The sequence below is a fragment of the Struthio camelus genome, chromosome 2 (genome assembly GCF_040807025.1).
Source record: "Struthio camelus isolate bStrCam1 chromosome 2, bStrCam1.hap1, whole genome shotgun sequence".
In the NCBI taxonomy this organism is placed as follows: domain Eukaryota; kingdom Metazoa; phylum Chordata; class Aves; order Struthioniformes; family Struthionidae; genus Struthio; species Struthio camelus.
Window position 1 is genome coordinate 146,998,110 of NC_090943.1, and position 25,199 is coordinate 147,023,308.

General features: G+C 36.0%; 1 protein-coding gene across 4 annotated transcripts in view; it reads right to left on the reverse strand.

The window, feature by feature from the left end:
• Window positions 1–25,199, reverse strand: part of VPS13B (vacuolar protein sorting 13 homolog B) — a 484,859-nt gene that overhangs the window by 378,800 nt on the left and 80,860 nt on the right. For all 4 annotated transcript variants that reach the window (XM_068932943.1, XM_068932945.1, XM_068932942.1 and 1 more), the window contains exons 12-16: window positions 24,884–24,971; window positions 18,946–19,137; window positions 18,146–18,315; window positions 13,193–13,387; window positions 11,438–11,562 (exon numbers count right to left, since the gene is read on the reverse strand). In XM_068932943.1, coding sequence (XP_068789044.1) covers window positions 11,438–11,562; window positions 13,193–13,387; window positions 18,146–18,315; window positions 18,946–19,137; window positions 24,884–24,971 — 770 coding nt within the window. The remainder of the gene's footprint in view (window positions 1–11,437; window positions 11,563–13,192; window positions 13,388–18,145; window positions 18,316–18,945; window positions 19,138–24,883; window positions 24,972–25,199) is intronic.

Below are 25,199 nucleotides of genomic sequence, written 5' to 3' on the forward strand. Positions count from 1 at the left end.
TAGCTTCTTTGCAAAGAAAAAGGAAGAGGAACTGGTTTCAGCAGCAGCAGTCATGAGGACAGATCGATCTACAGACTTCACTGTCCTACAAAATGCTATCTGAGAAAGGGAAAAGTACAGTCTCCTCCCAAGCCTTGCAGAAATGATAGGACAGAAAAACAACAGAAGATAATGATGACATAGAGGAACACAAAGAAGCCCACAGAATTACCTTCCTTTTCCAGGTTTCTAACAGTAAGAGGAAAAGAAAGAGGAAAAAAATGAGGGGATTAATGGACATGGCATAAGGAGCAAGGATGGAGAACAAGCACAAAGAAAAACAAATAAATAAGGGAGAGAGTATGCAAAGGAAAAGAAGGATCTTTAGAGTTTCAAATAAAATGCTTGGAAGATGGGAAGACTTATGTAAGGACAGAAGAAATACTCAACGTAAATGTGAAGAGAGAGAGCTCTACGATTGAATCTTCTTTGGAAACCCTTGGAAACTGAAAGTAGGGATCAGGAAAAACAAAAAAATATATTTAGAGTGTCATGAGGAAGACAGCTGTCTTTGAATGAAATGCTGATAACAGGAACAGCAAGTAAATCAAATGCTCCAGTCTTACATCCACCAATCCCTCAATATACACCTGCTCTTTCTTTCCCTCCCTTCCAAATTTCTCACATACACCAGTTTTGAAAGCATGATCTTGACTCATCTCCAAGTACTCTCACAAAAATTTGATCAAACAGATAAAAATATGACCAAATGTAGATCAATTTGCGTAACAATACTTCTTTCTTCAGGATTATTAACAATTGCAAAGTTATTAGAAGAAGATGGATCACAACTCACTGACAGAAGCTCAATGCTCCAAACTTGCTTCCTCTTCAAAAAGTTCAAAGACCTCTTTGGGGTACTAACACACAGTTTCAAATTCACTGCTAAAGACTCAAGAGCTGAATGGAACCCCAACCCCAAATAAACACTAAAAACAGTTCTAAATTAGAAACTTTGTCTGAACAGTAAAGTTGGTTAGGACTTGTTTTTCTTTTTTTTTTAAACAAATTTCTTCTACCAAATACTGTGGTATAAATTCATGTATGCTGAAATAAAAGCAATCCTCAATACAGCTTTTTTGGTTTCATACACTGATAACATCTTTTGGTGGTAAAAGATACACTTACAACGTGAGATAAATGGTTGTGTTTGAAAATTTGGCAATTTTTTTATAGTTAGACCAAAAGGTTCAGAGACGTATGAAGATGCACATGTACATTAGTTAGTTAAAGTAAAAGGCTTTAAAATATTGCGCTGAATAGAGATGCCACAAAATCAAAAAGTACACAAGACTAAAAGAAACTTGAGGCCATATCTCTGTACTACTCAATTCCAATAAAACTAGAAAGATTCACAAAAGCACCTAACTACATTCTTCTTTGCCTGCAAGTACACCACAAGCCACTTCAAATAGCCTTTACAAAGGCTACAAAAGCAGCACAAGGAAGCTGGGTAAGGGGGGAAGTGTGTTTTGTTTTTCACATTACCAAAAAAGCCTTTATTATACCAAAGGATGGTTCAAGGACATCATCAACAGTAGCACTGTATTAGCTTATTATATTATGTCTGAATAAATGTCTAATACATCTTTTTAATTCAAAGACTGCAATTATTGTTAAATATAAATTTATCATCTTAAAACATTGACTCTAGAATTGACTTTATATCATTCTTTCCCCAAAACTTTGTAAACCTCATAGTGGATTCTATGGATGTATTTTTTTAAAGTGTTTTGGTCTATTCACTGTGAGAGTTTCATTAAGCCTATTTAATCACTGAAAAGCTCTAAAAGCCCTGGTGAGTCTCAAGACCACATAGTTCTTGAGTTACATTTATGAAATTGGAAACATGAGTTTTTGTTAAAAAACAATACCAGCAACAACTGCAGAAACAGGACTCAAGACTTTAAACTTATGATTATGAAGAAGTATCCTGCACCAAATTCATCTAAATATTTTAAAATATTCACTCATCCAAGAAGATAATTTATTCTAAGTGCCAATATATCTGTAATTAGGTTTTAAGCAGCACATTGGTTACAAATTTAAAAAGTAAGAGAAAATCTTAAAAGGTTATAGAAGAAAAGGCATCGGCTACATTTCCAGAAATACTCCGGGACCCCTATGTGTGATCTCCATCACAAGTCCACCTTTGTCAACAACAGGAGCTCCTCCCTTTTCCTGATCTCAAGTAATGCATCACATTACTAGGATAAGCCTTGCAAAAGTAGCCCTCTCAGTGCCAAAATGCACATGCCATTTATTTTTGTTCATTCTCCACTTATCCTAAACATTTTGAACTTTGAGAGTTATTACGATTTAAAACTTATAGTATGACAATAAGCTACCATCAGAAAACTGCAAAGAACTTCCATGTATTTTCATATGAAAATGTTAGAAATACAAGAAAATAAATGATAAGTACTTAGTTACAGTAAGCTGGAATTTATTTCTAAAATCACGAAAACACAGTCGGAAACTATTCAAAGAAGGTCCAAACGCTAGCATGCGTTCAATATAGTTCATTATAGGACTTGTTCCTCAGTATATACAGCTAACAGGTACTTCAACTTCTTTTAAAAGGTATTGCTAAAGAAGTAAAACAAAAATGAAGGTAAAACTATAAACAACTAGGATAAAAGTTCTTGAGGAAAAAATGGTGAGGACGTTTCCTTGTACACAAACTCTCTTCCACTTGGCCTAGAACCAAAGACAGATCCTGATCTGTGAGAAGGCTTTTCTGCTCATAGAAAAGAAGAAGCCTGGCCAGGTGCATTAAGAGGATTTGTCCAGGGAATCACCTAGAATCCCACAAGCACGTGGAGCTATAAGCACTGCTGAAGAAAAGACTGTATGCTTCTGCCACCTAGAAATGAAGAGAGAAGTAAAGCTTCTAAGGAAATATTAAAAGCTTAAGGGATGAACATGCACATAAGCCTTTATACTTGGTTTATTTGTTGCTCTGAGTGACCCACGTGAAGAAAAATAAAACTTGTTTTTAATAAAACGTTCTTATTCTCCAGTTAGCCAGTCAGCATTTCTTTCTCATAGTTATCAAATTCAGCTGAGCCTGTTGTGTTAAACATGCTTTCAAAAACAGATGCATAACCCCAAGAACCAGAACCCATACAGGTTCTGGTACCTCACTCTGGGTGGAAATGAAGACTGCCATCTGAAACTGAAGCTCTACAGAGTCAGAGAGAGACATGCTATGGCTTGTCCAGCAACACAGTAAATGATCCGTAGTCATAATGAAGGTAATTGTGTAAAAAGATTCACCAAATTAGCACTTCTATGGAGCCTATTCAATAAGCATTTAAACATAGCACTTCTGTGAAGGAGGACTATTTGGTACCCAAGGGAGTAATTCAGAATTTCCTTTCAGAAACATAATTGTGCAGGGAATTACACAACAAAACCTAACGCATAAAAGACAATGCAAATTCTATCACTCGAAGAAAAAAATTATCAACCAGAAATCTGCAAAACAATGCTTTCATTCCTACCAAATCCCCCTGATATTTTCACTAAAAAGTTGTGGGAAAAAAAGTAGAAGAGCAACTGCAACAGTATAGCAAAACTCCTTCAAAATTCACTGCCATGCCTAACATCTGATTGGGATGGGCTCGCAGGATGACACCGCACACGTGCTCCAAGCGCTCCAAGGCCAGAGGGTGATTTTCAAGCAGGCTACATCTATACTAGCCACTTAACCGAGGCCAAGCGCAGGCTTCAGTAATGCCTGTGACTCTCTGTCTTGTTTAGCTGTTCGCTTGCTCCCTACCACAGTTTCGGGCCACGGCAGCTGGCACTTTCTCAAGCAACGCCTTAGCAGTGCTGAAGGGATCAAGTGTGCCAAAGGCTGTCCCTGGCAGAAGTCTAGCCAGTTTTATTCAGTGTTTTTTTGTTTTGTTTTTTTCTTTTTCCCTTTAGGGAGTGAATGGGGAGCAAGGTGGAGCAAAAGGTCAGCACGTGGGTATGAACTGAGCCACAACAGGCCATTTGGCTCCAGGGTCAGAGAATAGTTTCTAGAGTGATTTATTTAGTAGTGTAAGTGCAACCTCAGACACTATTTCTGTTTCTCTTCATGACTCACGGACACATTTGAAGTGGAGAAAAAATGAAGCCATCAGCTGCAGGTGAAATTCTGGAGAATGGAAGGACATTCTGTGCAAAGAGTTCCCACCAGTGGAGCTTTCTGGCCACATCTACATACATAAACTCATATCACTGAAAAGCCTAACAAGTTTCCTATAGATAGTAATAATGCTAAGTAAGACAAACAAAACTTGCAAATGCATCCAATAAAGTATAAAAGAGGAGTAGCTATTAAGGATTCAAATTTACCTTAGCATTAATTCTGAATAATAGCACTGCATTACTATGACAATAAGTCTTTCATCATTCTCACCAATCAAGTAAAGCTTTAACCCTGAGAATCCTATATATCCTGAACTACCTGTTTTTAGTAAAAATGCCAGCAAATATTGATGGCAACACAGTTACTAGAACCTGACTAAAATTAAGGACCATCGCTTTATAAGTGGTAAGGATAATGCATTCACCACATACAGTCTTTCTCCCTGGACAGGTATTAGTTAATAGGCTTAATTTATTTCCATTGAAGAGCCTTGACAATTAACTAGTCTAAATAATTACACTGGAAACACTACACACGACCACCCCTTGCAGCCAGCTCTGTTGAATTTCCTTCTCATGGACAATACTCAGAAATACAACTGCTTCCAATTTACATTGATTAAAAGTGCACTTTCAACAGTTTTGCTGAATGCTGCTTGCCACATCTGCTGAGAAGCAGTAACACTAGATCTGGATTTGATTAAAAAAAAAAAAAATTAAACTAGAGGTTTCCAACTGAAGTTAATTTGTAGTCACAGTAATCAAGCTGCAAGTCAAATGCACAGACCCTCTGGACAGAGGGTCATTCTTGGCAAATGACAGCAGTTCCTTCCAGAAAAGCTGTAGCTTGCAACTTTCACAAAATGTTCATGGTGAAGAAACTTTATATACTAATACCACTGCAGATTAGAAAACGTTCCACACAAGTTCCCTAAGCATCTTTATCCTTAAACACCTTGCACACAAGAATGGCCAACTTAGTTTTACCCAAGCAACTTCTGTAATGAAAGATACATTCAACTGCGTTATCAGTGAAAGATCATTCTCCTGCTAAAACCAAGCTTCAAATCACCCTTACATTACTGTCCATGACTGGCATACCGAACCGTCCAAACACACACAAATAAAGGTGCACAGTAAATCAAACTTCTGAAAGTATCGAACTGATTGTTTGCAAGCCATACTGAAAATAGATAAAATAAAATAATTCCTAATTTAAAATTTTATGTTCTCTGAAGTGTCCTCTATGCTATGGCACAGAAGTACACAATTCTGAAGCAATCTAGAGTACTCCCTAGATTTTTTTTTCACTTTTGAGACAATTCTACGCAATCACCTCTTCAGAACCCACCAGAATGACTGTTTCTGTCTGTTCTTGCACAGTCCAGATCACTAGAATACTTTAACAGTCCAAGCAGGTTTTCACATGCGCCAAGTCTAACTCACATGACACTGATCTGGCCAAAATTCTGCACTGTCCCATACACTGATGGCATCTGTTCAGGCATGCAATCTCAGATGTTTTCTGTTACTAAGGATAGCCTGAATTTTCATCTGGCACTTATATCCAATTACTGACATAACTAATAGTCACAACTGAATGCTACAAAATGAATTTCACGTGTTTTCAACCTGTCTCTGCTCAGGAACTGAGCATATCCCTCATCTGCCCATACGAAACACAATCCACATACAATCTCAATTGACGTTATTCTTCATTTACTGTGACTAGTCAATAAAACAGGCTGCCAAAACCAAAACCCAAATGTCAATTTATTGGAAAACTAGATTTATGATCTAATGTTCAGAGTCTTTGGATATCTGCCTCTGCGTTTCTTGCCAGTAGGGTCCATTCAGCCCTTAATAGCACACAATTGCACTGAACTGCATGACAGCTACATCTCACGACTCTTAAGCTCACCTATCTATTGTGATTTCTAGTACTAGTACTGAGTAGCACTACTCCACTGGACACGCCCTGTGAAGATATTTCAGTCAAAACAGTAACAAAGACAGAAAGCTCACCTGATCCCCCATTAGATGGTTTTAATCCTCTCTTCAGCTTGCAGCAAATCCTAAAATCTATTACAGTCATCAGCGGTAGTATCTTGCTGGCAAAGGCTATGTCAGCAGGAGCTAATTTCCTTGCTAAAAAAACTCTACTATTCAGCAACTCAGATCTTGATCTACCACATTGCCTGTGGATCAGCATGAATTATTCTCACTGGTCAATCCATTGTGGTACTATTAAACACACAGGGGGCTTTCACAATGACCCATAAAGCAGACATGAGCAGATGCACATCATGACTCATACTGTAGAGTATAATGCCCTAACTGGATTGTACAAGGCGTCTAATTACGATGAATTCTGTCAATAAGAATACTGTCGTGTGACTTAGCACTGTATGGCTTTGATTACGCTAGAGATGTTTGCATTGCAAGGATTACATGATGGGAGAAAGCAGAAATAAAACAGCATAAAGGTAGGTACAACTTTAAAACAACAAATGTTTTAGCAGAATAGAGTAACTAAACAGAGTTAATAGCATAACACCTTTTGAATCCTCATAGTTGTATTGGTTTTAGTGTCAAATGTATAAATTAAAAAAGTTAAGCGAAATTCATTGCTCAGAGCAACCATGGTTGGCAACTATATTGTGATAAAGTCAAAACAAAGGCTAGCAAGTCAGGTAAGAAAACAGAAAATGCTAATGTTCATGCATGTTTCCATACTGTTTCCATGTTCATTTCTCAATATCCTTGTATAATAGTTAGCCAACAGAAGGTTAGGGCCTAGGCATGATAATAAAAACACAAACCTAAGAAATTCTAGAAACATAGTGACTATTAAACTTTAAAATTAAATCTGTGTTGAAATATTAAGAATGATTATATTATATAAATGCCCTTAAGGCTCATAAAAACAAAGCCTACAGAAGAATGCACATTTATATTCCAAGTGAGGATCTCTGTATCTAGATTTCTGTAGTGACCTTTCAGTATTGTGAAGGCACATACTAACAAAATGACTACGATAAGACTGCAATCCTTACCTTTAACAAGTAAAACAAGTGATATTATATCCCCAGGCAGCTGAGGTGCCCACCATATGGTTCATACAACTTTCTCTCAAAGAAAAGCAAATTTTAAACTTACAACTGTCATTAGCAATAGACAGCTCTAATAAAAGGCTAAAGGAAAGAGAAAAAATGCCAATATACTCAAATCCACAATGCTTAATACTATGGGTACACCAGGTCATACAAGTTCCATCTCAGAACTAGCTAGGCCAAATCTAAACTGGCTCTGAAACGTTCATAACGTTCATAAGCCCTTCACTGATATATTCAGTTTGCTTAGGGGCCCCTATGCTCAACATATAATTGACTTCTAACTTGGATACCCTGTCCAGGGCAACAGAGTTCACTACATGCAAACATTTCAGTATTCCTAACATTAGTTTAAAAAAATTAAGTAAAACTTAAAAATAGCAGATGACAATACAAAGAGGAGATTAGCTTTTCGGAATTTGTTGTCCTGACAGCGACAAAGAATAATACATTGCAGCTCTCTAAATAACAACAATAAAGATAATTTTCAAAAGTTTGAGTACAGTGCACTGCCATGCTGTCCCATTATGCCGATAACTAAATGCAAAGATAATTTTGTGGCAAAAAGGCACTGAGTTTGATTTTCAGAAGAGGTAATTTCAGTATCTGGACTCCATCACAGTACTTCCTGTTCAACAGGCAGGAAATATTCACATTCAGTTGCCGAATTTCAATGCATTAAATGGAAATTTTAATCACAAAAACGTAGAAGAATTTCAGCTGAAAGCGATCTCGGGAGATCACTTAGTCCAGCTTCCTGCTCAATGCTTTTTTATCTTTCAAAACTGCAGTCTGCTACAACACAAACTTTCTGTGATTTAGCATTAAGTCTCAGTGGAAGTTCAAATCTTCCTTTTTCTCCTAAAAATTTCTTTCATTCCTTTTCTAGACATCTACCAAATCAATTAGTGCAAAACGTGCTTGCAGTAACTTTGAGATCTCTACATTTTGGAAGGAGTGGAATAAAACAAACAAAAGAACTATTTATGATGTTTGGAGGTAACACCAAGTAGACAAGATCAGTCTCAGGCTGGCAAGAATCCTCCCTTCTCAGAAACTGTTCGGCTGTGATTGGCACATTGCCTATATCTAAGTTGAAATCTACTTCTTAAGGTAGCGTTTGCAGAAAATAGTTCAAAAGAAAGAATATTTGCAGAAATATATCCAGTCCGTCTCTCATCATAAAGATTTTGTTCGTTGACAGGTAATTATCTAGATCTACTTGCAAGACTAATTATTAAAGTGAAGGCCATGCAATCCTCGATAATAATTTACCCAGCAGCTCCACAACTTACTCAAAAGATGGTTCATTTACACACTCAAATTTAAGACCACCAGTTATTATGCAAGTCCATACTGGCACTTTCTTGTAGACAGCAAATAAGCAGCCGTTGCCCTAGTCTCAAAGTGAGAAACAGAGAGATTCATATCAAGGAAACAGACCCCTTGGCAATGGACTATAGAACTAAGCTGCTGAACAAAACAGAGGCAGAAATACCCGTACTCATCCCCATTTATATCCTTATTCCACAAGCGTTCAGTGTCTCAAGAGCTGTCACAGGTGGATTCAGTTAGCAAGAACCTTCCCGCGGACCTGATTCAAGAGGATGAAAGACTAGAAGACTTGCCACAGAAAGGGAACACAGAGATGATAAGCAAGAAAAAAAATCTGTATTCTTTATGGTACGGAATCTATATTCTTTAATGGTACTGTAGTATTCTTCAGAAGGGCAATAAAGTGATACTTTATAAGCAATAAAGTGTTGTAACACTCAACTATCCTACACTCAATTACCTCATCTGTTGTAACAGAAATTGTAGCCAGAAGGAAAAAATAATCAGTTAATTCCTCTGAAGATTTCTGTTTGGCATTAAACATTCTTGTCATTCATTCTGGGCTTCCAACCATATTCTGTTAATTCTTAGTTGTTTTTAGACATTCTCCTGAAAGCTTTGAAAGCTGCTTTACAATCTACCATACTACATAAAGTAGCTGTAAAATATTGACATTAACATTGTATTTTGCAGCTTGCTATGCTTGACAAAACAAAATACAAGACTCTTTGACTTTATAAATAGTTTAGGTACACAATAATTTAAAAGATGTCAAAGACTTACTTAAATAGTGAGTTTGAGCAAATTTATTTCATAAGAAAGTGTATAACTAACATTATAACACATCAGTTCAGTAAATGAAATGAAACAGCACTTCTGCAATATTCACGGTTACTTGCTGGAACTTATTGGTATGATGTTGCTCAAATTTTGTCTCTTAAAACATGTTATCAATGTTTATCAACTACAGTTCTAAAAAGTAAATATTACTACAATATTTAAAATATAGCATACATTTTGAGATTATTATATTCAAACTAGAAAAGAAAGCTATTCTACTGATTTATGTCAGAAATAAAGTCGAGATTTTTCACTGCTAACTCAAAACATACTACCTGAGGGATTCCATAACAGTTCATAAAATGTCTTTGTTTTTAAAAGGTACGGTCTGTGGTATATATTTTCTACTAAGAAACAGAAGAACACATGTAGCATCACATGTGTGTGCTTTAAGAAACTCTGGAATGTGAAATCTAAAAATCCAAATAAAGCAGGTGGTATAATTTGACGGGAAAAAATGAATTTAAGTTTAATGACATTACCAGGTTATTCTACCAGACTAATTCTCACTCACTGAATGACTTCAATGAAGCTCGCAGTCCTCATGCTGATTTCGATTTAGTTCAAGTGCTATTTGATGCATTTCATCTGGAGTTTTATTCACTTCAAACTACACTTCATTTAACCAGGCTGCTGCTGTACTCATTTGTTTTTCTACTTTATTACCCGCAAATTGGTGTTGCTTAGGTTCAATATATTGTTGGAATAAATTAATTTCATATAATTATTTCACACTGTTAATAAATAAACAAACTCTAGAAACATATAATATCATAGAAAAAATTGAAAAAATTACCATTAATGTTCTTTTAAAATACACTAGACCACAATAAGCATTTGCAGGTTCTGCTAACAAAAGCTGATAGATGATTTGGCATTTTAAGTCAGCACCATTTTATCCCCCTAGAACTACTGCTCATTTTTATTTCTCTGTATTACTAGTCTACCATACTCTATTTTTCAGCTGGGCCATGCAACATAATACAATGCATTAAAAAACAGAGAGCAAGAGGGAGTGAAAGAGTATGAGCGAGAGAGTGAGAGACTACTTACTACTAACAAGGCTCATAAAGAATAACTTTACATAATATATATGGGGATGTGAGGAGAGGCTGTCAATCCTACCAGACTACTTGCTGATTACAGGTTATCCTGAAAACATTTAATATTTTTTTTAGTAAAAGGCCATGACAGAACAGTAATTCATTTGAAGCGGTTATTATTTTTGTGAACTATTGATGGAAAATATGAGAAAGTCAATTAAGCTGCTACCACCTGGTGGTGTGCTGATTATGTTAAAAAAACTCTTACGTTTAATATGGTATCACAACTTGTAAGGGGAAAAAACAGTATATTCTAAATGTACCACTACAAACATTGTATTCCTATTTTTCATAACCCCTAACACACCTCCAAAACTAATCTCTCTGTCAGTCCAGGTATACAGCACATAATGCATGAAAAGGAAACGCTTAACATACTAACCTGTTTGCCTGTTATTATATTAAATATGATTCTTTAGACGTATTTAGGACTAAAAGTGCTAAAGATGGACACTGCTCCAAATGATAAAGCCTAGTTCTTTGTTTCAAGTTTTTTTATTTGGTTGAGTTTGAAACAGAGAGAGTAGATGTGTTCAGTTCAATGCATTAAACTTGCCGTCAGTATGGAACTTTAGCTCTTGTATCCCCTCAAGAAAGCATGGAAATTGGTTCTCAGGAATTCGACAAGTGTGTGTGTCATCTATTCCCTCAACCAAAAATCTGTTCAAAACACTGATTAGCAGCTATACCCTCACAAAGACGTTTATTAATGACTATTAATACACTTAACAGTAGAGTATAAGACACAAGAGAAAAAGAAAGTTAGGGACAGACAGTGTGCTTAGCATTTTCTAAACCATTCATTATAGAAGCAAAAGTAGTTATTGTGTATTTTACTTAAATATACTGCACACGCTTAACACTCACCAATATTTGGGAAACTTTATCTGTTTGCCATAAACAGCAGTACTGAAAGAGGGAATAACTGGAGCAGGGAAGAAGTATAGTCCTCTACTGTCCAAAGAGGTCAGTCCTGCTTGGAAACCAAATATCTGAAAAAATGCAATTGGTCAAAGTGTACAGTAGCACATGATCCCACCATTTCCAAGTTATTTTTCAAATATAACATACAAATCAACTCTTTTAAAATATATTCAGTAAATATGAAATAAATTGTGAGTTACTTTTAGAGATTTTTTTTCCCCTAAATCCACAAATAACTAGAAAATCCTGCCAGTAATAAAACGGTGTTCCAATAAGTTTATATATGTATATATATTTCACTCAAAAAAAAATTGTCTACTCTAAACAGTTGTTAAAAAACAAATGCAATTTAAAATTTATCCATTCAAATGGTTTTCTATATCCTTCTTTAACTCTGAAAATTACACTGCCTTTCACATAAAATAAATAAAAATCATTTTTTGCATTATAACAACATTTGCCTAAAAAGTGATACTTAAAGAGCAGCTTTCTTTTGAAGCTTATTTTTTCCTTAATAAAATGAGAAAATCTACAGAAAGTTTCATCACAATTATTCTCTACAACTCTTCCCTTAGCAGTATGGAAAATGAATGATCATAGAGTTGACTCTTTTGAACTACCACCATTTACATAAGAACACAACACTTATGCCTATATTAAAACTACAAATAAATTTCTGACTCAATAAAACTCAAAACTAAAATCCATATTTTTAAAATGCTGACAGTTACTAAAATGTTTCAGAAAAGAAAAAGTCTCTCCCAAATTAAAAAACACATGAGTTGTGATGTTGCTATCCCAATCGCTTTAAATGTGATAGAAGGTGAATACATTACCCTTAAAATTGAGACTCTGCCATGTAATTCTGGAACAATATTTGTATTTTACACAGATAATAAGAATTTCACTGCTTAGATTTTTGTTACGATATGAGCAGGCATGTGAATGGAGAACTGAAAATTTTCACAAAATTAATAAAACTAGTATTAAATATTTATGTTTCAGTAGCACCTAAAAGCCTTTCAAATCATCTCAGCACAGAGCCCATCCTAAAAGACTGAAGGCTTGTGTAAAACTCCTCTTCAAAGTTTACTTTTTCATTCTACTAAAATTTTAGCAGATGGCAACTGAACAGTCTCAAAGAGATTTTCCAGTAGCATCTTAATTTTTCCTTCCCTAATAAATTTTAAATCAAGAGCATTCAGAGGTTTTTCGTCTTAAGATTAAAATATCTGAAATTGTTTGGCAAGAATCTTTGATAGCATACTTGACTGTCATTGTTTTGCTCTATCAATACTATTAAACAGCAATGCTTTTCCTCACAAAATCCAGTCAATTTTCTAAGCATAATTCATTCTAATCTATGTATTTTATAAGAATTATTGTAAAAGAAAAAAAAAAAAAAAGGGAAATGTTTCCTTCCAAAATATTTCAACTCAGTCTTGCCATGAAGACCTTGGAGCTTCAGTCTGTGTTATTTCCTCACGTGAAGTTCTCTGTCCATGTCAGAAAACATATGCCTCAAGTAAGAAGTACTCATTCAAAATGATATTTATTCTGTGAAACGTACTTAACTATATATTTTTAGCTAACTTGTAAATGCTCTCAAAAAATCTAACTGTAAACATTTACAATTGTGTATGTTCACATGAACTTCTCAGCATTCCGCAGTGAGAAATAGATTTCAAGATTTTTTACCTTTAGATAGCAGTGTGAGTAACAGTAATGAAGCAGGTTATCAGACGGTTGGCTAAGGCTGCTGACCATCTGTACAAGCTGCTCAGCGTACATTGGCACAGAATGCTCCAGGTTAATTTTATCTACCAATATTCTGATGGAAGGTAAAGGCCGCAGAGGCTGGAAGCTCGTAGCATTTAACAATCCACTTGAATTCTAGGAAGCAGGAAAAAAACACATGCAATTATTACACTGCAGATGTACACTGCCACATATACATATACACAAAAGCAAATCTCAATCTAATGATCTATTAAGAGATTACTGGGGTCAAATACTGCTAAAAAAAAAATCCTCAAATATTTTGAAAAGAATTTCTGTATGTATATTCTGTATATAATTTTAGAAATAAAAAATTTTTTTATAAATTTTTCATCTAAAATATATAAAGTCAAAATATTTAATTAAATATTTACTTACATTTTTATCATGCAAAAGCACTATGAGCCACACTAAACTCATACAGATATTACTTTTACACTGTCATACACAATGAGATGTTTTACAATCATGTCAGATAACTCAGCTAAAAGAAGAAAATGCACTTCCAAAAAACAAATATTGCAGTTTTATACATTTAACTAGATCTTTCATAGTATTCATTAAAATGGAGTACCATGCCCAGTACAAGAAAGATAGGGACATACTGGAGCACGTCTGGTAGAAGACCACCAAGACGGTTAGGGGGCAAGAGCAGGAGAGGCTGAGGCTGAGGCCATGGGGGGTTGTTCAACCTGGAGAAGAGAAGGCCAAGGAGAGACCTCACTGCTGCCTCCAACTGCCTCCTGGGAGGGTAGGGAGAAGATGGCGCCAGACTCTTCCCAAAGGTGTACAGTGAATGGACACCAGGTGAAACGCAGGCGATTCCAAGTAGATGTATGGGAAGCTTTTCCACCCTGAGGGGTGCTCAAGTATTGGGAGAGACTGTCCAGAGCGGCTGTGGAATCCGCACGCCTGGAGATACTCAGCGCTTGGCTGGACACTGTCCTGAGCAGCCTGCTCGAGCTGGGCTCGCTTTGAGCAGCAGGTTAGACTAGAAGTTCTCCAAAGATCCCTTCTAACCCAAATTGTTCTATGATTCTAAAACTTTTATTAAACATACATCAAAATAAAAAAAAAATGGGTTGATGTATGTACTACTTTAAATCTAAAAGTAAAAGTTACTAGTATTCTAAATATGCTTGGCTTCACTCAAAAAATATAAAGTGAAACTTCAGTTTAAAAATGAATACTAAAAAGGTAATCCGAATTTAACTTGTTTGCCTCAGTCCTACAATAGATACAGGGCTGTATGGATGTCATCTGCCCAAGGAAAGAAGGGCCACAGAGTTTCAGCTTTCAAAGAGACTGAAGATATTGTCTCTACCCTGACTGCAAGATTAGGGAATGCACCTAATCCACTTTCCACTACAGCAGTGGAAACGATCTTCACTGAAAACTATACTTCTCAAAGCTGCGATAATATGGTGAAGTCTCACAATTTAAGGTATCAAGAGTAAGTAAAAAGTAACAACAAGCACCACTTTTTGAATATTTGAATACGCCAAGGAGACAAAGAAAGATCTGGGAAATACAGAAGGAAAGCAGAGAATTCTCAGAATGGGAGAGGCAAGAGATGGATCATCCCTCAGTCTAACTCTTCTGCCTACATACTCAACTGAATTTTGATGAAATTCAATCTGAGCTTATACAGGCAAAGAACTATTCTCTATCTGTAATTTCAAATACTTGACTAGTGCTACAGAAGATGACTTGTATGTTTATATTATTTTGTTAAAAACCAATTCCAATGTTAAGAAATCTTTACGTAGGTGCAGAGAAACAACTTTCATAACGCTGCAGAGTATGGTCACAGTACTGTGATATCTGGCCCCCGTGTACAAATTCGAAAGGAGCTCCCTTGGGCCAATGTTCAACTTAAGGCATGACGCAACTACACAAGTTGCTGAACTAAACAGTAAAATAATTATGGTACGTTCATCTGTAAAGCTCAATCAGTCACGTATGAAAATACGTGATAAGCTAACACTTCTTTGAACATTGCCAGTTTTTTTTTAATGTATATGTTTATACGGAATACACAGTAGTCTGGATCAAGGATTTGTAATGCATCAGTGCAAGAGTTCATTACAGATTCCAGTAAGAAAGGCTCTCAGATTCCACAAGGTATTGGTTAAAATAGCTTTTACTACAGATAACATAGAGATAATAGAAGGAAACAGAGGACAGCAAAAATAATGGTGCATTCATTCAGATGGAAATCTCGAGTAGTGCAAGCACTGGATAAACCTCTAGTCACGGCATAGCCCACTGCGTAGATCCCCTCTGTGCTGATGTTCATCAGATGCTGCACAGCTCAGGGTTTCCAGCATCTGAAGGGATGCTGCGCTGTAAGATTATGTATGCTGTTCCCTTTTCCTTCTCGGGTTATCTCCAGTAAGAGGTATTTTAATCAATACCTTATGGAGTCTGAGAGCCTTCCTTACTGGGATCTATAACAAACACTTGCAGTGGTGCAAAACATAATTTTATCATTTTGAGTTCAAAATGGCTAAATGACTGATTACAAGCATGTTGCACGCTGAACCAAAAACCTGCCATTTAAAGTGTTTTATGAACTTGTTGGCTCTTTGGGGAGAAAGGGGATTACTGACGCAATTTTTCACGCTCCACAGTCTTCACGTGAGGCTTATTTCATTCCAAAAACCCAACAACAACAGTCTCAGGCAGAAAGGAAAAGAATAACAATTATACATCTATCAACTTTTAAACTAGCCTAACACAGCTTTGATATTTACACTGATATTTAAAGTACAATCTACTGAGCACTTCCAAGCTGAGAGGAAGTAATGCTTTGCATTACAAATTTAGTAACGTTCCATTTTCTAACATTAGAAGCTTCTGTATGTACCCTTATTAGGTCAACAGACCTGTCACCAGTTCACTGATGCCAGCAAATTTAACTGTGAAAAGACAGGAAGTCTAAATTTAGCAAAAAAGGGGTACACATTCCTTAAGCACATTCACCGAGTAAATGGTATTTGCTTGAAATTTTATATAAGTTGCAGCCAAAAGGGAGAAAGACTAGTGATCTGAGTGAAGCGTTAACATCTGCCTATTACCATGTGTATTTCAACTCTCCATCGAGCATGATGATATGAACCCACCGGAAGAAAAGCCATGGATTAAGACACTCTGTACACTTTAATTTGTCCTCCTGCACATACACATACAATCTCAAATCACATAAACATGCAATAATAACGCACATTAACATATAACAACATACAGCCCAAGGTAGGCAATACTTTCCTGAACAGCAGATGTCTAGTATTTTCTCAAGACTGTTTATTATGTCATTGTACCTTCCATAATGTAATACTGCTCAAATATTTCTGAAAACAAAAGTACTAATCTTTTCAAGTGGCTTTCAACTTTCTTGCAAATGAACGCTTCACAAATGGTGATCAGTTCATTTTCACAACACCTACAGAGTACACAGTTTCATCTCCATTTTACAGATAAGAGAGGCTATTGAAAAGAAAGGCTGACACAGAAGAAAGTCATTAATTCTGGAAGCCAGTTTGCATGCCAGCTGAATAGCTGGCCTAATAAGGTACTTCACAAATAAAAGCATAGCTCCATTGCTTTAGTTGGAACTATAGGAACTGGACACTTCTGCAGAACAGATCCCACCCACAAAAACCAATGCCTTCAAATACAATGAACATTTAATTAGTTGCCACATAACATCTTACAGCTTCTGCAACAGGAGTTAAACCTCCTGTAAGTCTTCACTGCAAAACACTGATTCATCCCTACAGTATATTTATTTTATGCACTGAGGAAGGAGTCCTGCAGAAATAAAATCAGCATGGGATTCTAGTTGAAGTTACACTAAATGTACATGAAAGACCAAGTAAATTCAGGCTGTTTGGGAAATTTAAATTGTGGTTCTTCTTTCTGAGCTAGTCATTTTACAAAAACTTAGTGATGGTTTTGTTTGGGAGGTTGGGGGGGGTTCATATTATATTATATTTATGTGATCTTTTGTGTTATAAAAGCCTGTTTTCTTTCTACCAAATTGCTTTCCAAAACTGTCCAGTCCCACAGATCCATCTCTCATCTCCCTCCTCTGCATCCAAGTCAGAAACCCTCTTCATCTTCACACTGTCTTGAACTATACAGTTAGGACGAGAGACCATTAACAGCCAGAGGAAAAATTGATTCCCTATTCAGCTTAAATACCCAGATAAGACCATAGTACAATACACAGCAGTTAAAAGCTCAGTTACAGCAGAAGTCTTGCATCCGTCCTGGCTTGAACTAGTACAAACATAACTAGCTGTTAGCATCTATGAAGCATCTATTGAGCGTATGCATTCTAAGATTTCTGATCTGGCCAAGTTGGGGAAGATCTGCATGGCAAAGTGATAACAGGTACTCCTCTCATCCAAGGTTACCATAAAAAACTTCAAGTCCCAGCTACCTAGTCTGCTTGATATTTTAAACTTTTTTAAACCTCCAAATTTTATTTTTCCTACCAGTAAATGACATCTTCAGTTTTAAAAAGCCTGGCTAGCCACTGCACACACACCGCTGGTCTTAGACATCTGAAGGGAAGGAAGACTCACAGGCAGCAAACTTCTTTGGAACTCAGTAATGTGGTTGGCACATGGAATAGCAGCCTAACAGGAGAATTACACTGTTCCATCCTGGGACAGGTACTGTTTCAACTTCCATTATTTCACATGAAGACATTTAGGAAAGAAAAGCAGAGATGCATCTAGCCCTATGCTAAGGAAATGTACATTTGACTTTACAACTCTCTATATTTTAACCTTAATTATTTCATTATTTAAATTAAATAGCACACATTTATGTAAAAAACTGAATAAATATCTGTACACCTACCTTTTCACCCATGATTATGGGCAATAAGTGGTCCAGTAAATTGAATTCTGCCACAGGAACTGTAATTGTACACTTAAGAATAGTGAATGTTGTAAGTCGAGTGGGAATGTATTCCTCCAGTAATGCTATTTCTTCTGAGTTTGGCATAGTCCTACTTCCTTCTGTAACATCTAAAATAAATCAAGATTACATAAGTACGAGTAATATTTCCTACAAAAACTGCTTCATAAATGCTTTAGAGATTAGCAAAAATATAAAATAATTTTTTTCATCCCTCCATTTTAATAATTTTATTCCTTGCATGCTGGCTCTACCTAAGGCTAAATGCGATCACAACTGGATTATTTTCCTCACTTTGAAACCCACATTTTAGAAGTGAGAAAACTATACCACTTATTCTCAGTTTTATGCAAGAAACTAATCTTAACAAGTTTCACCACAGCTTGTTTCCAATCATTTTTTCCCCCATATAACTATCCTTTCAAACTAATCAATGCTTACCAGTAGGGATTCTTCCTTCTCTAAGGCTCCAAAGATAAGCTGTCAATAAGTGTCAATAAAATAAATGTTCCCCTCAACAGGAGGCTTGTGATAGAAAAAAAGAGGCTTTCAAATTGTCTGAACTGACACTGATGGAGATAGCCCAATTTGTTTTATCTTCACTTTAATGTTTTTTATTCGTACCCATAAAAACTTCAGCCACATTTAAAGTTTAACCAGTTGGAGTTTAACTCCTTCAAGAGCACTGAATTTGGTCTGATTTCATTCTGCATATTTGTGCATATACAGTTGTAGCAAACCTGGCTTAGTTCTCCTGTATGGCTCATATTCATGTTCCAGAGCACAAACTATCATTTTCATTATCCGGTGTACTGCACTGCTATCCAATCGAAGACTGAGTGGACCAACAACGAGATTTTTCGTAGACATCTCCTGCACGTTTCCAAAATCTTCACTCTTTACTGAAGAAAGGTCTTGCTGATTCCCAGAAACTAGAAGTTTTACAAATAATAACATATTCTATCAAACAATTGGATATAAAATTCTAACCTTTGTAAATAACTTTTGCTTCAAATTCTGTAATCCTAGACTTATCATAAATATACAGAAGCTATAAAAACACAAATTGAACAGATAAATATACTGTAACTGGTTTAACAGACGTTTAAACAAGAACTATTCCTGTTTAATGCAGAACAAACATTAAGATTCTGCCTTTCCACCAAGCACCATACAAATTAATCAGTCATTGAGAAGTCCTTCCATCATCTTTCTGTCTCTCAATCCTGTGATGCTTTGAAGCATCTCCTTACTTATACGGGCAACTTTATCCCAGGTGCTAATGACAACTGTGCTATCCAAAACTTCTGGACTATATTACAAAGGTATCCACCAAAAAAATCTTGCAGATTGAGGGTGCAGGAAACGGTTTGCTGTGAAGAAACTTCATCTGAAAAAGATATGGCCCTTGAAATTCTAGCTGCAGGTAAAGGGGCTAGAACAGAAATGGGAATCGCACTCACTTGTATCGTCAGCAATCAGATTGACAACTGAAGGAGATAAGCCATTCCTTCCATTTACTGATGAGGTAGAGCACGGGTAGTGAGAATGCAGATTCTTTCAACCATTGTGTCTCATGTGTAAAGGCTGTTAAATCTCTGCATCCAATCGAGCCTTTCTGCTCAGAACGCCAACCAGTTTATCAATTAAAGTATAGGATCATATTTGTGATAACAGATATTAGGCAACGAAGCAGTTTGAAATCACATATTCACTGTATGTAGGCCACTGGTCAGCTACTGCATAGCATGACTACATTATTCTAAAATGACTTCATGGAAAAATTCTTCAGTTAAATTACACAGACCCGTCAGAAACTTAGGTTTTCTTGTTAAATACGACTTGTAAAAATATTTACTTTGCAAAGTTCCTCTTAGACATCTGACTTTTTTCAGTCACTCATCACTTTTGATAATGTCTTCACAGTCTTGCTACAAGCACTGTACACTAAATGTCTTGCTGACCATCCAAAAAAAAAAGTTTGACAAAAAAAGCATCAAGATTAAATGGATTCTCAGACCGTTTAACATAAAAAAGAAAATAGAATTCTGAGACATAACTGAATGCAGAATGAATACTTCAGTCATTCACTGGATCTAGATAGAGCACACTCTTTAGATAGTTCAGTACTCCATAATCCACCTGGTCAAAGCTGTGACAAACAGGAAACAGGAAATATGCTAAGTCATTACACTTATGTTTCATCTCGGTTTCTACTGCTCGATTCCAGGGTTGTCTACCTGATGCATTCTCCTTGGACTTTTATGATGAAGTCATGCTGCAGAAACTAAAGGCTACGTTAATGGTGGACTGGTTTTTCCTGTTGCATCCTTCATGCTGTTAATAGCTTTCCAGTGATTTCCAAGCAATGAACCTCATCTTATCCAAAGTGGACTTTGTACACCTTCTCACAACGCAAGGTGGATTCCATCCCTCTCCTTCCTACTCACCTCCCCGCATGCGTAAATCTAATAACCTCCAGACTTTCTGTTACAGTAAGAAACAATGCACACTTGTAGAGAACTATTGCCCAAAAATGGGGAAAATCTGATAATTCCAAATTCTAGTTACGATCTCATCCCCATGGATGTTATCTTTATGTACCAATGTACTTCCAGGAAATGGCATGAGATGATCAGCAGTGGGAACTGGAGTGGCTGCAGACAGTTGACCCACCCACTTTTTCATCTACAAAGCTCTGAGTAGCTGAGGTTTTGGGGTTAAACCAGCCTGGCATGGTGTGCTTCACAGCTTCAAGGCAAATCTTACCTCTAAACCAACTGGAAAAATGCATGCTTTCTTTCTGGTTGCCTGAGAGAAATCTAGTCTTTTTTTTATGATTCATGGGAACACTCCCTTTTCCCTCTCTCTCCTTTACTATGCTCATTCAAAAGGGTCTTTTTAACGGGGAGAAGGGAGGATGTTTTCTTCCCTCCTCTGTAAATCACTGTAAAACGTTCTTCCTTCTAAGTACTGCTGAGAGGAATGGTCGTGGTTCATTCTAATTTGAAATAGAGCTGTCCTAATACCCTGCAGGCCTCTACAGGCCTCTACACTCAGCAGAAGAATTGCCTTTGTGCCTCAGAGCCTAAGAAAAGCTGACAGTGAGCGCATTTATAGCCTCTGCTTCCCCTTGCTGTTCTGTTTACCGTTTCTGAAAGAAAAAGAGGACAAAAAGATATTACCTTATAAACCCTATTTAAATCTTCTTCAGAAGAGTCTTCACTTGAGAAGGCAAAATGCCTCAAAGGCAACAAAAACCAAACCATGAAACCATTTGTTAGTTCTTATAAATCACGAAAAGGACTTCTTTAAAAAAGGCAATATATAGCCTGCTGTCAGGGTATCCTTTATCTAATATGCATTTAACACACATTTTTGTCAGCACTCCCTCTAATTCTATCCTGTATCTAGTTCATATGAGCACTGTCAAGAGGCATAAAAAGAAAAAAAATGTAACCTTGCATAAAAAAATATCAAGACCAAAAACCTTTAGAAGTAATAATGGCCTACATTTTCAAAAAGGACAGAACAAACTCACTTGCGTGTACCTTTAATATATGATTAATATACTGAAGTGACAGAATTGATCCACTTTCTGGAAAAATTACATTTAATTATGTGCATTTAAGTGCAAAAAGAATGTGAGTAGGAATTCTACAGGTTATGCAGAAGTAAGTGTCCACAGATTATTTTTGAAAGTTTGCAGATCCATAAAGGAAAAAATCAGGTTACTGATCACAAGAGTACTCAGCCCTCAATAAACCACATGCCAAATTCTAACTGACAAAAACTTTAAGATGAGAGTACTGCGTAATAACCGCAAACAAAACACACAGCTTCAAAATTACACTCCATTAAATCTGTTGGTCATCTAAATCTCTTCAGGGATCAGTGGAATTCATATGCTACAAAACGTTTCAGAGAAATTACTGTTTTGCATCGAAATAGATGACATATAATAGGAAAACAAAGTGGGAAGGGAAAGACAGGAAGAATTTCAAAATTAAACTACTGTGCCTGACTCACTGTCTTGTTTTTATTCAAAATACTAAAAGTGATCAGTGCGCTTACGTAACGACAGACGAAACTCCTGAGGTTAATACTATGCCAGGAGGCACTTGTGGTTTAATCAGTAATTGTATGCTCCAGGAAAGGTTAAAAGGGCAAAGAAGGTGACAAACCAAAATTGCTTTGACAGATAAAAATCTTACAATCACAGTAACTACCTCCTATAATTTAGGTTGCATTGGGTTTTTTAGGGGAAGACAGTATGTGCTGGTTGTAACTAAAAACATAATTAACAGTCAAAATGAGACAGAGTACAATGTTGACTTTTTACACAAATATTTTTAATAATAGCACCACTATTTAAATTGCAGCAAGATTTATATTGTTTTCAAAATCTTGAAATATTTACAGTCTCGATTATAAATTAAAGAATTTACATACGTTTGATCATGTTATATTTATTAATTATATAGCTGACTTCAGTATGGAAAAATTAATTAGAAAACAACTAGCAGAAAACATCAGCTCTGCTTTCCTAAGAACAAAACTATTTGAAAATGTAACATTTAAAATTCTTGAGTCTAGAGACTCAACATCCATCTTTAAATTAAAATTAATTGGATTAATTTTTTTATATATTTATGTAGCTGGAATTAGCAGAGTAATACTGAAATGGAAGCACACAGCAAGGCTTGACAGGCAGCTGAGCTACATTTTGGGGTGTTTTTCTAGTGACCAATGCAGCAAATAAAAGCCAAGGCCCTGGGAAAACAAACTGAAAGAAATAGCACAGAGGTTGAGGGAGGGAAAAAAGTGCTAAGAAAATACCAGTAGCCCGACCTTAAGCTAGAAAGAGTGTTTTTGCATTCAGCACTTTCTGAAGGTTAATTATGGTCAGGAAAATAAATCTTCTTCAATTCCTTGTGTGTTCAGAAAAAACAGGACAAGGAACTCTACAAGATCAGTTTCTCTTAGTAATCAAATAACCTGTGCATATTCAAACCTCAATAACAAAAATCAAAGAAGAGAGAAAAGGTATCCCACATCCTCTGCTTCTCTATGTAAAAGTTTTGTGTGCAGCTGAACAGCTCTTTCTTGATTAAAAACAGAAATAAACTGCAGTAAAAGCTTGACTTAATGTACCTTTTCTCAGTTAGCTTCAAAACAAACTCGTGATATGGTACCCAGAGAGGAAAGCCTCAGGATTGGGAAAGAACTGTTAAATTACCTGGTCTAACCCCCAGCTAACTAATGCAATGGCAGTGTGTGTTTGTACATACAATTTTATATATTTATATATAAAAATAATTTATTTTTATGTATTAAAATATATACAAAAACATATCTATATATTTATAAATAAGTACTTTTAATAGATATATGTATATGTGTGTGCGTGTGTGTATATGTATGTGTGGGTTTACGTATATGGGTTTTTTTTTTTAAATAAGCTTTGCATGCTCCATTCTCCAAGTTAGTTTTTCTTTCCCACTACTTTTATATTTGATGTCTAACATGTTCAGGGGAAAAAAATGCAAAAAATCCCCCACATAATAAGCACTGAGACTTCTCTTACACAGAGAGATAAAAATGCAAAAAAATAAAATAAATAAATAAAATAAAAAATCAGATGAATTGGACTAAGGAGCAAGGACAGATAAATATGTTTGGTCACAAAATAGCTCAAAGTTCTCAAGAGACCTCTGCAGCAATAGTGCCTCATTACTTAGGCAGCAAAAGCTGTAGAACGGCAGCTGTAGATGACAATCTCCCAGGAAAAAAAAAAAGAACACAGTACAATTCATTATAAGAATATCAGCATAAATATATACAAATACGAATACATACACACACATACACACATATATATACCCACACACTACTTGTCCATGCATTAACTCCTTTGTCCTGGCTATTGTGATGCTCACAGAAGCAGATCATAAGTTTACTGCATCAAATCCTCTGTATTCGCCCAGATTTAGAATCGATAGGAATCTCAAAAATTTCTTAGAATTTATCAGATGCTTACGTGCACATGGTTTAGACTAACGTTTGCTCACAAATTCCTCAAGATAAGTATACTTAAATACTTAAATTCAATCCTCTCCACCATCTTTTCTGCAACCATAAATGCTACCATCAACAATGACATATACGTTAAGGCTATACATACACATTCTGCTGAGTAATTTTGAAGGTATAGCCTTCTCATCCTTGTCCCTCCCTCTTTTTCTTTTTATTTTTTTTTTTAATCAGAGAAAATAGCATGGTCCTTTTTTATCTTCTACATCAAATAGAAGATCAACACATTCAAGCAGGGTTTTCCAACAAATTTTTCCAAAGTCAATAATAAGAACAACAACAAACAACAACAATTTTAAAATAAAAAGATGTCATACTTAATGAAATCTGCACTGCTACAGGAGAATTATTTCCAGTTTAATAACTGATATCTCTCTCACTTAGGCAGAAAATAAGGCAGAACACCCACAATCAACAACAAATGAAATAGCTAACCTCAAACGTATCAACACAGAAGAAACCATTTTAACTGTGAACCTGAAGGCAAATCTAAGGTAAGGAAGAGGACGGATGGTCAAAGAACCAGCTGGGCCTGAAAAGTCTTTGTTTCTATTATTTAGCAGGGTAAACAAAGAAAAAAGGTACCTTTGCCACTGGTGCTTTCCATTGTGTACAAGTAATCCATGTAGAAAGCCCCAAACCTCTGCATTCCAGCTATCTCTGTGTACGTCTCCTACCAACAAAGCAAAGCAAACAAAGAAAACGTTGTATAAGGAAAGAATCTTGAGATTACCAACTGATAGGCCTCATATGAGAGATACATTTTTGTTTGGATTTGTGCATCAACACACGGAAAGGCTTATCAAAACAAAGGACAGAGGTTATCCCAAAGAATTCACCTTTGCGATAGGTAATGTAACTTCTACTTGAGGCCACACAAAGGCACATCCATAATTCCACT